Source organism: Watersipora subatra, chromosome 2, assembly GCF_963576615.1.
Source record: "Watersipora subatra chromosome 2, tzWatSuba1.1, whole genome shotgun sequence".
NCBI lineage: Eukaryota > Metazoa > Bryozoa > Gymnolaemata > Cheilostomatida > Watersiporidae > Watersipora > Watersipora subatra.
The window spans coordinates 21,458,975-21,476,483 of NC_088709.1; the positions used below are offsets into that span (position 1 = coordinate 21,458,975).

The 17,509-nt window shown below is 36.2% G+C and overlaps 2 protein-coding genes across 3 annotated transcripts; one reads left to right on the forward strand and one right to left on the reverse strand.

The window, feature by feature from the left end:
* Positions 1-82: 82 nt before the first annotated feature.
* Positions 83-12,711, reverse strand: LOC137387296 (AP-3 complex subunit mu-2-like). 2 transcript variants are annotated; one of them, XM_068073670.1, is made up of 13 exons: positions 12,695-12,711; positions 10,740-10,844; positions 10,000-10,078; positions 9,216-9,320; positions 7,446-7,559; positions 7,219-7,343; positions 5,109-5,268; positions 3,667-3,780; positions 3,390-3,463; positions 3,070-3,175; positions 1,832-1,985; positions 1,288-1,412; positions 83-354 (listed from the first exon to the last, which is right to left on the reverse strand). In XM_068073670.1, exons 2-13 carry the CDS (start codon positions 10,772-10,774, stop codon positions 289-291), a joined length of 1,257 nt encoding a protein of 418 aa, XP_067929771.1. In that variant the 5' UTR covers positions 10,775-10,844; positions 12,695-12,711; the 3' UTR covers positions 83-288. The 2 variants fall into 2 exon arrangements, with proteins under 2 accessions (XP_067929771.1, XP_067929772.1); XM_068073671.1 differs by having other exon boundaries at positions 12,672-12,709.
* Positions 12,712-13,753: 1,042 nt separating this feature from the next.
* LOC137387309 (ciliary microtubule-associated protein 3-like) lies at positions 13,754-16,038 on the forward strand. The gene is made up of 3 exons (XM_068073688.1): positions 13,754-13,938; positions 14,704-14,859; positions 15,843-16,038. Exons 1-3 carry the CDS (start codon positions 13,769-13,771, stop codon positions 16,036-16,038), a joined length of 522 nt encoding a protein of 173 aa, XP_067929789.1. The 5' UTR covers positions 13,754-13,768.
* The last annotated feature ends 1,471 nt before the right edge of the window (positions 16,039-17,509 follow it).

Consider the following 17,509-nt stretch of genomic DNA (forward strand, 5'->3'; position numbering starts at 1 on the left):
TAGAGGCTGCTCGAATGGTCATTCAACTGGTATTTGTAGAAAAATTGTTGTTGATGGTAGGACGTGAAGTCGTTCCAGTGGATCAGTTTGTATAACAAGATTATATTGAAATAAATAAGATGGTATAAAAAGTAACAACTATACATTCTCAGTTTTGTAATGCAAGGGTTAGAAGATGAGTGCTTGCCAGCACTGCCTATATGTAGTCTATGGATGCATGTAGTCTATGGATGCAACTCTGTGCTCTGCTTGCTCTCCTCATCATACGACCAATCATTTGTAGGCTAACTACGTTCGCACTTGGAATCGGCCAGCTTTGGTCATATACTTGACACCTTTGAATGGTTTGTACTTCTACAAAAATATGAGCGCAAATGTAAACAGGCAGAACTTCCTATAGACTATACAATGTAAACTGATTTCCTCTATAATTTTATTTCCTTATCTGCCTATGTAAATATGGCAAAGGTGTGGGTTTACATTTGATACTCTCCGTGCCACCACCTGTTGAAAGCAAGTCAAACATGTCAGGTTACTGCTCCCGTTATAAACATTCTTCCAAAATGACTGCTTTAACACGTTGCGCCTAATCTTGCATACACAAGCACGCTCCCTGATCCTAGACAGTATTAGCAACTTACAATCTACTATGAATGTACGTACATAGAATAGCACTATTCTTTTGAACTGAATTTCATATTAAAGCTCCAAGCTTGTAGAACTCAATAAAAAAACAGAAATAAAATTAGTAAATAGTTTTTTTCATACTTTTTCATAACTGTGCTGTTTTAAAGGTTACTGAAGAAACATAATGATTGATGTTGAGCCTGATGGAACAATAGTCTAATTAGCTTGAACCTTTGAATTATGCTGAAAACACATACTGCACAAAGCAATGAAAGTTTCATAATTCTATGTGAACCGCAAGTACTGAAGTGCAAACAAAACTAGTGTACGCCAGCCATTTTTCATTTCTCGTTCAGATAGAAGTGTAGTCGGTATATTTAATATATCTGAAGAACTAACAGTCCATTTGACTTGAAACTTATACTAAAATCCAATTACACACAAAGCCACCAAAATTTTGTAATTTTTTGTAAACCGGACGTACACAAAAGCAAAATGAAATTACGAATCCGAGTTTACTCGGACGTAGGATCAGGTGAAGAAACATATTCCTGAGTTATCTCGGGCCCAGGCTTGAAAGTGTTAAATGAAAACTGAGAACAGATTAAAATGAAGCACAACTTACAGTCAGCAAGAAAAAGACCATATTGCATAGCTCACCTCCCCGTAGCAGTCAACTCGCTGCACACGCACACCGGATGCTGTGTAACCACTCATCTGGAATCTGAGGTTTAGGCTTGGTGTTTGTTCAGGCACCTCTGCTCCTGATGCAAGCGCTATGCTACCTGCATATTGTAGGAATTGTTACAACAGTGAGACTACAAACTTGTGATACGGTGCTAATCCACTCCAGTATTCTGAGCAATTATTGGTTTTAGTTCGATTTGTTTCAGAGCCCAAAAAACCAAGAATAAATACTTTAGTCATAACATATAGCATAAAAATGAGCATAAATATATTACATAAATTACAACAAACAAGTGAAACAAAACAGAATACACTAATGCTAACATTTAAAAATATATTAGAGAGATTACAACTCCGAAATTCACAGGGCTGAACAATATTTGCATACGATTCTATAAAGGCATTACATATTAGTTATTTTTTAATATGTAATTCACTAGGCAGAGAATCAGGGAGCATCATTGGATATCAATAGATTAACATGTTGCATCATCATCCGTCTTGGTTAACAACAAACCTTTGAGGGTAGGAATGCAGGCAGGCTCCATTTCTCCAACATCCCATACCATGATCTTGGTCGTTGGATCAAAGGTATAACGACCTTGGCTGGGAGTCAAAGAAATGCTCAGGACTGATTTGGGAAATGTCGTTTCCAAAACTGCCTTCTCAATCTGCAGTTATATAGAATAAAACAAGTACAAACTCAATAAGCTTGGTTCACATTTGTTTCACACTTTAGTTAGTCGGAGTAAACTAGAGCTTGCACTTGTTTGAACAGCTCCAGAGATTAACCTAGTTTCCACACAGTGATAGTGCAGTGACATCTGGGTGCACCAGTACCGAAGCTCTACGCTGAGCCGACAAGCAGATCGTGTTTCCATAGAACGCTATAGTAGAGTGACGGTTGCGCAACCCCCAATGCCAAGCAAATCCTATGCGCATGCACACATGTAAGTGCGACGCCATTGGTCACTAAGGAAGTTTCCATGGCAAAAAGATGGCGCATTGAATAGGTGTTTCGCTCCCAAATAGCAACACTGGATCATGAAAATTGAGAGCAACACGGCTGTTTCCCTGATGGCATTGCAGCTTCATATGGGGATGTGTCGCTATGGCATCACTCTATGGAAACTTACTAATTACCATATGCAATGGCTTCATCTCTAATATTTGGAATTGCATCTCCTGTCATATTAATTGTAGGGAAACATCATTTGCAAACTTTCATTTATTAGAGGTCAGCAAGCAGCGCACACTAAATAAAGGTTATTCAAAGGAGAAAACAGGGAGTACTTACTTGAAAAAAAAGATAGGAAAAGCAAAGCACAACGCTTTGCTGATTGTTCACATGAATATTAAAGCACTTTTGACCGCGTTACATCATTTATAAGCCTGGATCAACTATACTGGTTAGCTGACGAGCAATACTTTAGGATCACATAAACCACTCATCGCCCTATGACAAAGCCTCTTGAGCTATCTTGATAACTATATTTTTATGCAGGCTTTATCGCTGAAAGAGTAAAAAAACATTAGCACGAAATTATCACCAATCGATTAGCAACAACGTTAGCGAATATAAAAACTTGAGACACAGATACCGATCAATTCATCAGCAATATGGAATAAATTCAATTCAACTCATGGCAGACTTTCCGTTTAAACATTTATAGTCAGTCATCAGAAGCCTGTATAGAAGTCATAAGCAAGAGATGTGGCAGGGCGGGTGTAAAGAGCAGAGCAATAGGGACTCACTGTTTTGCCTGCCGTGTTTTTATGCCCGAGTGAGACATCAAACCTGCCACTGCTGCCATCTCTGTAGACTATATTGTGTTTAGCATAGATGGGAACTTGGATATTACTAAAATATCAACAACTAGGCATGAAATATTCGTTGAATCAACCTTAAAAGCTTTCTCATAAGACAGACCATTCATGTATCACTATTCTATTAGCAAATAAAACATACTAGAAATACTTGTCATACGTGAAAGTTTGACACCATTTAGACTATTTATAACATAAGGAGTACATAGCGTAAGCTGAAATAACAGAATAAAATAGCAAAAACTCACTTCTGTGCTGATATGTGGTAAGAGACTAGACGAAAGGCTCCATCTGGTGGAACAAATGACAAAACCTTCTCCGACTGTGAAAAGAGAATATGAATATGTTTACGTTTACGATTGCTCGATGTCTTCACTTATTTGGAAGCAGACATTCATTGTGAATTCGGAGCAATCTATGGAGTTACAACTAAGCTATATGAGACAATGGCTAATGCTTACCGAAACGGCAAGGAACCTCGAGAAAATCAATATAAATGGTAACATAATCCTTTCTTTGTCTTACCTCCCAGCGTTTGAATCTAACACAAGGATGGAAGCTCACATCATCCAACAGCCTCGGATTCACAAAGTTCATGGTCAGATCTGGCATACCCGAAAGTTTCACCAAGCAGTCAATCTATAAAATCAGTAAATAACAAAATCAAGGAAAAGTGTGCAGTTGACAGTAATAAAGAAAATGGAGGACAGCATATACCAATTCATCAGCGATGTGGAATGCTATAGGAATAGAAAACAGATAACTCCATGTTGTACGAATAGAACACAGGGACAAGTGTATTGTACAAAGCAAAAGAGGAGACACTACGTTGGTCCCACTTACTGCTCGACTTTTTCCCTACCACAAGCCGTGCAGAACGGCTCGACCAAGCGTTTGCGTATGACCAAGAGCCGTATGATGTGGCTTTAGCAGGTTTCATACAAACTTCTGATTAGTGAGTAGTCAATTAAATAGCCTAGTGTATCTGTACTTACATGAAAGGAAACCATTAACTGCATGTGTTGAGCTAATAGAAAATATGTTTACAACCAATCCTTAGCGTAGTATCGCTTTGCAAAAACTTTATCTTTCATTGCGTATTCTTCTTAGCAATGACCAGTCGTGTCAGACGCATTACAGCTACAGAGGTTTCACTAATTCTAGATCAATAGTTGGGTAATTTTTATTGAACAATAGTACTATTGAAAATAACTTTTATTTTTAGCAGTAATAATAATGGTGCAGGCTGTACTAGTATTGATAACTCATCCAACTCAGACATGCTCCTTGTCGTGGTGAAAATGTGAAAAGAGTGTCTGCGATCATTCTGCAACACATTTGTGGTATTTTTGCGACATAATAATGCCAAAATAACATTTTATGCTGATTAATTTGATATCAAAACATTTTTATAGACCATGTGGTTCAAAAGTTACGATAATTTATATGCACCCTTGCCAAATATTAGGAATATGTAATTATATCACGATGAAGAAATTAATTTGGTAGCGAAAGAGTTAACACGATTTTATTAAACAAAATTTATCTGGCCCCAATTTTCAAAATGTTCAATTAACTGGTTGTACAAAGCAAGAAGTTGGACGCGCAAGTGATGTTTAACCCTATATCCAATTAGCATACAATTAGGTTTTAAACCACCAGGAGTGCACAACTTCAAAAATCAATGGCAAAAATTACAATAATTTTGTTGCTGTTTGGATCATAAAAAGGCACTAAATCTTTCCTATAATAAAAGCCGTAGCCACTGTTGGATGCTGGGAAACAAAATTGCATCGCACGAGGTTCGAACTCAGACTCTCGGCGTAGCAGCCAGGCATGCTACCGTCTGCGCCACTAGACCACCCTGTTGCATTTGGGAATCATTGTGCCCATACTTATTACACATGATCTCTCACCAACACCGGACTGCCAGGGTACTAGTGTATGTAATCAGTGTAGAGACTTACATATCCCTGAACCTCACACGTGACCAGACCACCAGACTTGTCGATTATGGCGTCTATCTCCTCTATGCAGTCAAAGTAGGCCTCATTATTGGCGTACTTGACTCCAGCCGTTCTCCATGGAACATTCGACAGCTGACCAGCGGGTAGGGCACCTGCCACACTGTGGACAGACACAAAACACTCATCTTCTCATAGATAGGATCAACACTCATGGGTAGGATTGGGGATTGGAAATAAATTGAAAATAGATGGATTTGGGGCTGACCCAAACACTTATATTCTGACAATTGGGAACTGTAATAAAATAGGATATTACAGCGCATGTGACAATACGTGCAGGTGACACAATAAGCGCAGGTGACACTATACGCACAGGTAACAATATGCACTGGTGACAATGCGTGCTGGTGACACTAAACGCACAGGTGACAGTAAGCGCGCAGTTGACACTATACGCGCATGTGACAATATGCGCACTGGTGACACTATACGCACTGACGACAATACGCACTGGTGACACTATACGGGCAGGTGACATTATACAGGCTGGTGACACTGTACGCGCTAGTGACACTATACACGCAGGTAACACTATACGGGCAGGTGACACTATACAGACTAGTGACACTATACGCACTGGTGACAATACGCACAGGTGACACTACGCGCTGGTGACACTATACGGGCAGGTGACATAATACAGGCTGGTGACACTGTACGCGCTAGTGACACTATACACGCAGGTAACACTATACGGGCAGGTGACACTATACAGACTGGTGACACTATACAGGCAGGTGACACTGTACGCGCTAGTGAAAATACGCAGAGGTGACACTATAAACACAGGTGATACTATACGCGCTGGTGACACTATACGGGCAGGTGACACTATAAGGGCAGGTGACACTATACGCGCAGGTGACACTATACGGACAGGTGACAATAGGCGCAGGTGAAAATATAAGCACTGATGTCACTGTAGCAAAAAGATGATGTCACTAGACTTATTCAAATTTTCGGATAATATATTTTCGGAATAGTAATCACATGAAGGGTACAGAAACTGATCTTAAAAAGGTTAGGACTTGTCCCTTTAGGTTATAATACAAGGCTTGACCTGAGAGCAGCCTAGTGCAACACTATTGGTAGTAAATATATGTAACTATAGTTCCGCCGAAAGGAGCAAATAGATGGTGTAGGTCTGTAGGACCACCCAATCTTAGATGACAGCATATAATTACTAGTGTCAGACCACCTAATCAAAGATGTCAGCATATAATCACCATTATTAGACCACCTGATCTCAGATGTCAGCAGATAATGACCAGTGTCAGACCACCTGATCCCAGATGTCAGCATATAATTACTAGAGTGCCAGACTAGTTAATCACGGATGTCAGCAGATAATGACCAGTGTCAGACCACCTGATCTCAGATTTCAACATATAATGACCAGTGTCAGAGTCTCAGACCACCTGATCTCAGATTTCAACATATAATGACCAGTGTCAGAGTCTCAGACCATCTGATCTCAGATGTCAACATATAATCACTAGTGTCAGACTACTCAAAGTCAGGTGCAGGCATAGAATAACCAGTGTCAGGCATCTCACTCTCAAATGTCAGGGCTGAATAACCAGAGTGTCTGACACTCCTCGTCAGGGGGAGCAAAGTATATCCAAAGTACCACTCGACATTGAGCCTTACTCAGAGTTAACAATAAGCCTTGAAAGTGTTAATGGGTTATTGAGCCTTAGTCAGAGTTAACAATAAGCCTTGAAAGTGTTAATGGGTTATTGAGCCTTAGTCAGAGTTAACAATAAACCTTGAAAGTGTTAATGGGTTATTGAGCCTTAGTCAGAGTTAACAATAAGCCTTGAAAGTGTTAATGGGTTATTGAGCCTTACTCAGAGTTAACAATAAGCCTTGAAAGTGTTATTGGGTTATTGAGCCTTAATCAGAGTTAACAATAAGCCTTGAAAGTGTTAATGGGTTATTTTGACAACATTAGCAAACCAATTTAATAGATAAAAGACAAAATCAAATGAAGTAAAAGAAAATATAGACAGCTGTTAGACAGGGGCACGAACGAGTTGTGACAACTGACCTTGAAGAAGTATTCAACATCACATCCTGTAGTGACCTGAGGATATTCGGGGGCTTGATTAGCTCTTTTAGAATGTTGGTTTCCGTGACAAGAGGGAAGCCATTATCAAGGATTTCATCGAGTAACTACAAAATGCATGGTGGTAGCAATATCATTAGCCACTGTATACAGCAAAAATGGTGAACCTAGCTAACATTCCTTTTCCCATCCAACGAAAATATAAGTACCTCATATACAATGACAAACTGTTCCTTGATGACCCCCTCATTCACAGCACCAAAATAGTCTTTGATAATGTCCATAACCCTATGAAGGAGCTCTATGACCAACAATGGAGGAACCTGTAATAAAAAACAATGGCTGCATCCGTAGCATATCAACAATAGAGAAACCAGTGACAGACATATAATGAAAGCTGCAAGTAATAATTTAGAAACTGGGAGTCAGCAGGTCATAAGAGTTGTCTGCCTATGGAAAACAATTCCATGTTTAACTTTCAATGAAACCTGGCAGTTATTCATTTCAATGATAACAAGGGCTGAATTTCACTTTTAATCAATTTTAATGGACACAAGAATCTCATCAGGCTGCTGTTTGAACGCGCAACATATTAATAGAGTTGGAGTCCCACAGTCCAATGGGTCTAACTCCCCATATTAATCTGTATACAGTGAAACCTCGGTTCTCAAATGCTTCGGTTCTTGACCAATTCGGCTTTTGACCAAAAATTTGAGATTTGTTCAGCTCAGATCTTGAACGTAAATTCGGTTTTCGGCCAAACCAGAGCATGCACATTGGAATTAAACGTTTAGAAAAGCTCTGGAAATAGCATGGAAACATTCGTTAACAAAAGGAAAAGCAAGTTGCACTTTATAAATAATTTACAAAAATAAGGAACTATCTCGGATGACATCCCTCTACCGAAGAGATTTGCTAGGGAGACAACTCTTCCAGTCGAGTTACCCTGTTTTGCAGAAGGATTCTCCTTCAAATATGTGAAGTAAACGTGCCATTGCTGTTTATATTTTCTTTTCCGCACGATTTTTAATGTAACTGATCTGTTGCATTTTTGCTGTCTCATTATCAATTTCTGCAATTTTTAGTATTGTATCTTAACCTAAAATGCTTTTGATGTTTTAAGAGTGAAACATACGAAATGTTTACTTTTTGTATTCTTTTTCATCATCATAGATAGAAAATATTTTATTAAAATTAAATACGATCTATATCTACCCGTTATTATTTGTAGTATGTAATATACAATACAGTTTAAGGTGAAAAATGTTAAAAAAATACTTTACCGAAGTTGTTTTCTTGACTTGGAACGGATTAAAATTTACATATATTAATTCTAATGGGAATGGTTGTTTCGGATCTCGAACAACTCGGTTTTCGAATAACCTTCTGGAATAGATTAGGTTCAAGAGCCGAGGTTCCACTGTATATAAATCTAAAAGTTTGTCATTTTGTGTGTCTGTCGGTTAGTCTGAGTAAATGATATGTGTTTCCACATTTTCACCTGATCTCTCCCAAACTTCCCAGACATATGCAGACATCATTTGACCAAAATATTCGGTGTCAGACCTCTGTCTGGTTCCCGAGAACCAGCCTCCTAAACATGCATCTGATCATAAACTCAAGAATGAGCCTTCGCATGCACTATGTACAATTATCTATCATGAACACATTCATATATTGTTGTCGTATAGGAGTCTAGCAATTCACGTTAAAAATCCACTGCCGTGCTGAGAGCTATCGGACGGAAAATAAAAGAAATCCCTAGCAACGCCGCGTTTACTGCTAGCAACTTATAAAAGACTGTAATAATGTCTCGACAAGCAAGTATAATGTTTGACTAGTTTTAACTAATATACGGTATAATCTCGATCAACTAAACACTTCAGGCAACACACTTCAGGTAAGTTTTAGCGACGCCCAAAAGCTGCAAAACATTTTTAGAAAGGTTGTAGGCGGACCGTAATGAAGTGTTCTCTTACCTCATTGGTAACTACGGCTATGAAGAATAGGCCATTTCTGTAGATGTTAATTAGGTAGTGATGAGGACAGCTAATAACAGGTGGCACATCCTCGTTTGTATTCGCCTACAATTAACGCCGTGAAAATAGTTGATATATTTTTGTGAACACATTCAACAGTGGAAACAATGGAAGCAGGCTGGAAAGCCAATTGAACAGATTTTTTATTTAAACTAGACCTGAATTTAGAACAGAATTGGTGCAAACAAGAGAGGGTTGACAAAACAGGGTAGTGAATGACAATACATGTAAGAATATGGCAATCAATAGTTTCCATGACAAGATAATCCACATGTTTGCATCATACGTAAGATGAAGATGACAACAACTAGCAAGTCAAGTGAGTTTTGCTACTCGCAAACTTTTATCAAAGGTTTCATGCTTGCGAAAGATGGAAATGGCACTTGCGAATGATCCCATAAAAATACTGCGCAAGCTACTCCATTTTAAACATTTTTCACACTTACAGTGTAAGTCATTCCAATTTTGATTTGACAAGACAGTGCATCGCTAAGACCTCTAATATAAAGTTCCTTATCTTTTAACAACGCACCTGCATTAATCAAATGTCTATTAAATCACTTATCAGACAGTACCTCAACGTGCACACAACTGCAAATCTACATCATCCACACTATGGAGACATAGTGACCGGGATACAGCTGTATGTTTGTGTCAAGTGCATGCAGATAATCAATGATAAAGATATACCGAGCTCCTTTGCAATATGACAAAACATACTCACGACACGTTTGGCCTCAAAGAAATAATCACATATGGTCTTTGGTATGACACTTTTCCAGTGTTTTTCCATAAAAACATCGCTGCAAACAACAGAACAACATGAGAATCTAGAATGGTTTGAATTAAGTCGCGATAGTTTTCTCATATTTGCATTAAGTTTAAAACATTCTACTTAAATTCTAAAAATCTTTCACATAGACAAAATAAAGATATTTAAACATTAACTCCACCGACACATAATTAGTCACCACTTAGCTGAATGTCTGGTGTTGCACGGGTAATAAACAAAGTTTTTGCACATAAAATCAACATCTATTCACCATCCAACTTTTAAATGAAGGTGATTGTTTGTTTCTGTGCGTGCTATGAGTTTACTTAAGTCTATGCTATGCATCATATAGCATTTTGGGGAAGTCTGCGGGTTTTTTTTCGTAACATTTTTTTTAGTAAATTAGTTCAAGCGTGCTGTGTAGACATTTTAACCAATCACCATTAAATATTGGTAAGTGTATTAACCATGTGCACAATTATTCCCTTGTATTGGGAATATCCATGTCGCTTAGTGGAAAGAATCTCTACCTACAGACCTGAACGTTCCGAGTTCAAATCGCTGCGAAGCAGATTTTTTGTACATAAAACTCTATAGCTGGACACATGCGTGGGACAGTGAGATTTATGTAGATTTAAACATATGATCGTAACAGTAGACATCATAGACTATGATCAGCAGTGTGAGCTTACCCGACTTTGTTGACTATGAACATACTATGAATCATAGTGTCAGGTGCTTGGGCTGTTTTCTACCAGATCTAATGACTTTTGTAGGTCTTCGAAGAAATAGCACCACTAACAAAAACAATACAATGTTGTTTGCTATAAAATGTATGTTAGGAAAGTTTATCAAAAATGAATCTAGTCAAACTTTGACATTCAATGTTAATCCGTGGCGATATTGGCTTCGTAAGTCAAAATAATCTTATTTTGAAGGAAATATTTTTACAAGAATTTTTTGTTAGTCTGATTGATTTTTAAAGTTCTAAATTTATAAATTCTTGAAGTAATTGCATATCATGTAACAGTAACCCTAACTTATTGTACAAAATTATGTAAAAATTCAAACTATAGTCAATAAACAACTCAATAAAGTAATAATGAGTAAGGAGGGGTTGTTAAATAGATTTGTATATCTTACAGACACGAGGGCTCAGCAAGGCAGGGGTTAGTAGATAAAGTGAGTGATAAAAATAACAGAAAAAGTTTAACTATATACTATTGTAACATTTCATTTTAAACTTGAACCAATGTTTTTTCCTTTTGCTTACAAGGCGGTGATTGGTCCAGAAAGTACATTATAAATTACAAATTGCTTCAGAAGTTGAGACAAATATATGCACAAATATTATAGCCTATGACATATATGTCAAAATGCTACATGTGGAGGCGATCGAAAAGCGATTATTCAAGTCAATCTCTGCGTATGAAATTAAATAGCGATTAAACACAGCATTTTCTTTATGAACAAAATATTATGCAAAATAAAACAATTATGCAAAATAAACACATTTCCATTACACACAATTACTGTAGACGGTGTAGCAAAAAGTCGGATTCTAAAAGATGGATGTACTAGGTTACCATGTATGATTTTTATACACCACAAGCCTTATCTAGGAATGCATTCAAACTGCAAATGAATTGTGGTGATACCAAGCAACATCAAAGTACTTCAACAGTCACATCCCTCACCAACGCCGTGACGCTAGGGTCACAACTGTTATACTAGCCGCACAACCCTAGTAAAAAAGTTAAGCCTGGCAACCTTAGAAGTTCACCGAAGATATCCTTGCCACACAAAATTACCAGTGATTCACATTCTGAACTCCTATGAGCTTTATCACAAATTTTCAAACTTTGCAATTTTTTGGATCAAAGCAGCACCACTACTTGTAGCCCACGAGCTACCCAACCACTGAATGTCTCTGCTAAATGTAATGCTTAACATAGTGTTTACTTACAATAACGATCTGGGATATAAAACTCGGTGATGTGTACAATTTGTGATAAACTTCACTTATTTTTATAAATAACTTTTGTAAGTATATATTGGTTGTTTTTATTTTAATCAGTCGCTTTATTTTAACTATTTTATTGAGGCCTGCACAATATATTCAATAAAATATCTGCAGGGACTAATTTTGCTGATATTTATCTTTCTTACCATAGACAAAAAATGTCTAAGGATTGAATGAACACTAATCTCCATTAAATGAAATCCCATTCAACGCTTGTAGTATTGCTCTTATGCCCTTTTAAAATGGGTTAAAACTGGTATGGTAACTGCGAGAATCAGTTCAAATATTTTAAAAAATCGAAGAACCCGATTTTATGTGTCCCTAAGCGACGTCACAATTAAAAAAAAACAAAAAATCAACTAGCTATTTTGGCTTATAGATAACAATTATAAAAATCCTACAAAACCAGCTATTCTACTTGAAAAAGAAAACGATAAAAATTATCTAATGTTGTTGACATTTTAGGAATGTTTGTACCAATCCAATAATAGATAAGTGTCTAAAACATGTACTTAGAACGAAAACATGTAAATACAAATGAATGACAGCAACTATCAATTATGAAACTACGAAACATCTGTGGTTTTCACCATTATTTTACCTTCAGTATGAATTTGGACTTACGTGAAGGAAAACTTAGGAAACGGAAGTGCATACATATGTAGAGCGCATGCTTGTTGATATCACCAAAAATAAAATGTAATCGCTAACGTTTATTGGTCGCCCGGTAACACCATAACATTATCATTTAATTTGCCTTTTCATTTTTAGCGATATCATACTACCGAAAACACGTACATCATGGATTACTTTCAAGGTGAGACTTGGCACGCCAAATATTATGTCAGAAGTAGTTATTAAAATTGTTAAAATGTTGAGCAGGATGAGACATGTTATACTGATAGACCCAAGCTTGGATAAGAATCATGAAGTTTCTAATTTTTCAGAATAGCAAAATTTTATAAAGAATTAGAGTTATAACAGTTCAGTATCTAAATTAACCAACTGTCAACAACAGCTTAACAACTTTTTGTTAATTTTTTATTTAATACTAAAAGTGCTTACAAAGGTATTTCTGTCAATGGCATTTATGAGGTAGTGCTACACAAAAGGTTATTATTGTTTTTAACTTACTAATTGCTTTAATATTTACATGTAAAGAATACAGACTTGACAAGTTGTATGCATCATTTAATTATAATAGTTTACCATGTTTAATATATGTGTAAGCTCTAATTTAGTTGAAAATTTTAATTTTTTGAAAACCCAATAAGCATACATATGAAAGGTTTCACATTTAACTTTACTTTGCTTGATTCAATAAGATATTTATTTGCAAACAAACACATGTCCAAACTCGTAGGTAATGTTTTTTTTTGTTTGAGAATGTGTGTTTCCATTGTTTGATTAGATTTAGGGCAGCTGTGTTTAAAAAGCAGAACAATTAGCTAAAAATTTTGTTAAAAATTAACACGCAATAATACATCAAACAATTGTTCTTTATACCACACAATCAAATAAGTCCTATAGCATGATGCACTAACACTTAACATAGTTTGCTACATATTTTCATATAATTATTTCCACTGACAAAAAACAATACTTTATGTTCTTCATCTTCATTATTCAACTCTTAAAATTCTAGAAAAACCAAGTAATGTATCCTTCGGAACGACTGCAAGTCGTCCAGTATTTCCTATGGCGATGCCTCCAACACGGTTTGGTAACGAGATAAAACCAATTAGAGGACAGCCAAATACCGGACCTGGCGCTTATGAAAATGAAAACCAGACCAACTTTCACTATAAAGCTGAAAACTATTTGACTAGTACAAAGGGATACACAATGGGAGCTCGAACTGGACCAAGGTAAGTTACACATCGTTTAAATTTATTATGCCAACTTGTTTCACAGAATTAGGAATGCTGCGTAGTTTTATAAAATGCATTGATTAGCATTTTATAAAAGCATTTTCTCTCTCTTGATTATATTATGCGCTTTAAAAAAGGTTTTGCCTTAAAGACTGACAGAACTTAGAGTACAGTTGAAGTACACATAATGCAAATTATAAAAAGTGCTATCAAAATACAAGTTTAAAAACAGTATTGGTAAAACTTTGAATATGAAATGTGCTGGTAACAATTTCATCTAAATATATCAGGAAGCTGGACATTTGGTTTAACTTTATCAAATCTAAGCGACGACTTGGTGGCAGAGCTAATATTAGACAGAAAAGACAACTCAAACTTTAACTGAGCGAATAACTCCCTCCTTCCAGCATCTTTCTGTAAACGAATACTAATTGGTTATGCCTGAGAGATTAGCTTATTTTACGCTTGTTAAGCCTTTTTAGTAGAATGACTTAGTTTCAAATATCATGCTGATAAACTATAAAGATGTTTGCAAGTAAAGTAATTTTGTTGAAGTGGAGTCACAACAACAACTGACAGTTTCATGTCTGCAATAAAGAAGAAAATAAAGAGCCCTTGTGCTATGTGTTAGCCATCAATGGCGTGTTGGAAAACTCTGACTGCCAGCTCGCTAATTAAGCTTTGGCCTTCAACTCTGAATACAACTAAAGAATTAAAGAACAGGAGAATTAGCGATGCCACTTTTACGAATTTCTGTTATAGATTCAGAAAGGAGTTCTTGGAGAAAACACCAGCTCCAGATCACTACCAAACCAAATGCACTGACCCTCAAAGCTTCACAGCTGCTTATAAGCCATTTAATTATGCTGCAGAAAGATTTCCTGTGACCAAAAGAGACGTGGAAGAAGCTACTCCTGGGTTAGTCAATTACTACTATAGCATTTGTTAATATTATGTAGTCATAGAAAATATAACAACTTTATTTAATTTAAAATTGTTAACAACTTGGGTAATTATAACAGGAAGTAAAAAGAGAGCTGTGAATAGATATGTATTTAATATAACAAATTTTACCTCATGTCTGTTTGCTTTTAAATTCTTCTTACAGCTTTTGAGAGTATAATACATATGGAATTTGAGTAAGTATAATTTGATTTTAAAAACTCATTTCATTAAAAATCAAATGATTAACTTTAAGTGATATACTATATTATAAAAAGAATGTTTCAAAGCACAAAATAATAAATGTGTAATTTGGGAACTTAAAACATGAAATTTTTAAATCCCCGTTGTAATCGATACAGTTTTAAAAACTAAAGTTTTTAAAACTTTAGATTCGATTTACATATTATCCATTCACACTTGTTTTGAATAATAGCAAGACGCGTATTTATTATACTATATAAATTCAGTAAAATAAATCAAATTTGTATTAATAACAGAAAAGTGTAAATTTTAGTGGTAATTCAGTAAGAATTTAGATAACATTGAAGCTTGTAAAAGTGGAACTGTGAAGTAAAGGTGAGCTATTGGCTTTTGCAGCAATGTAATAAACTAAAACACTAGTTCGGCATGAGAGATATGAGTACATCTATTGTCTACGTGTATGAACTTGTACGAGTACATCTATTGTCCACGTGTATGAACTTGTACGAGTACATCTATTGTCCACGTGTATGAACTTGTACGAGTACATCTATTGTCCACGTGTATGAACTTGTACGAGTACATCTATTGTCCACGTGTATGAACTTGTACGAGTACATCTATTGTCCACGTGTATGAACTTGTACGAGTACATCTATTGTCCACGAGTATGAACTTGTACGAGTACATCTATTGTCCACGTGTATGAACTTGTACGAGTACATCTAGGCATTACTTAAATTGCTTTTAAACAGGGCTGGTTGCTATGAATACGATGTGAAGAGAAACAGACACGTAGAGCGGCACCAGAGCTTTGGCGGACCGCCTATTAAATTACCAGATGTACACATACAAAGCACAATCGGAACCAACACAGCTAAACTGTTGAGCACAAGAGATGCCAAGAAACATCACAGAAGGCATGCCTATCTCAAGCTATACTGGGATTAACAGGCAGAGCTGGAGTTAGTTGATATTTTTAAACTTTTGAAGGAGTTATTGCTCAAATGCTACAAATAATAGTAAGCACCATTTTTCACATGACACTGTTTCGGCTGCATAGACTTAGAGTCAGCAGATAAAACTGATTGAAATCAATCAATTTGCTACTGTTATATTAGGCTCTTAGTCTTTGTAACAACATATTGTAGCAAATCACTAGAGAAATATTTTTCATATGTAAAAAAGGTTTAGATATGTTCTTTTATGTACAAAGTTTGTTTTCATATGTTTTTGCGCTGATCTAGTACAAGCAAAAACATGTTGTTTTACTCTATAACAATAAATTTATAAGCCCTATCTCTAATAGAGTTTTAAACAATTAGCCAATACGCTAAAGATCCAGTCATAAATATTATTTATCGTAAAAAGGCATTTTGTTAACTATTAAGCTCATCACACTAGGTGTGATCAGAAAATCGATAACAAAAACTCTAAATAAGAAAAAGTGATTTACCAAATAAAAAGCAGCTTCACACCACTGAATCAAACCATCACATACCACCTCAAAATATTGCAAACCACCTCAAAATATCGCAAACCACCTCAAAATATCGCAAACCACCTCAAAATATCGCAAACCACCTCAAAATATCGCAAGTCACCTCAAAATATCGCAAACCACCTCAAAATATCGCAAACCACCTCAAAATATCGCTAACCACCTCAAAATATCACAAACCACCTCAAATGTTCACAAACCACCTCAAAATATCACAAACCAACTCAAAATATCACAAACCAACTCAAAATATCCCAAACCACCTCAAAATATCACAAACCAACTGGTTAGAAATACAAGCTGTTGATGTGACTGGCTCCAAGTGCCCATAATTGTTAATCTACTCAGTCTTTGTGTCATTTATGTAGCACCATTTCACTCGCTGCTATAATACTTCCCTGTCATAATTAGCTGTAGTTTGCTTTGCAGCGCTCTTATTGGATCAAAGCATTCACCAAGATTATGTAGATTGTGTGACAGTGTGCTGCCATGTCATTCTCATGTTTAGCAGTCGCTACTATTCTTGCTGACCTTTAAGAAAGATTCTTCTAGAAAAGATTACCTTATGGCTGATAGACATTAGCCGCTAGTAAGGAAATCAAAACGCGTGCAATTTCTGTTAAACAAATCTTTAAGCAAAATCACTTGATTTGAAGTTTAATATTCATACTCACATTCCCGAGGACCACAGACTAGCAGAAGTATTGGACCACAGGCTAGCAGAAGTATTGGACCACAGGCTAGCAGAAGTATTGGATTATGGTTGTCATTAGCTCCTAACAAAAAGTTGTCTTGAAAGTACATGACTTTTCAGTTTTTAAAAATAGTTTTAAAAAATTGTCAAAAAATATAAAATTAAACAAGTAACAGCATAGTGAAGAACAAAGTGCTTCACACAACTGCTCTGACAGTACAACACAA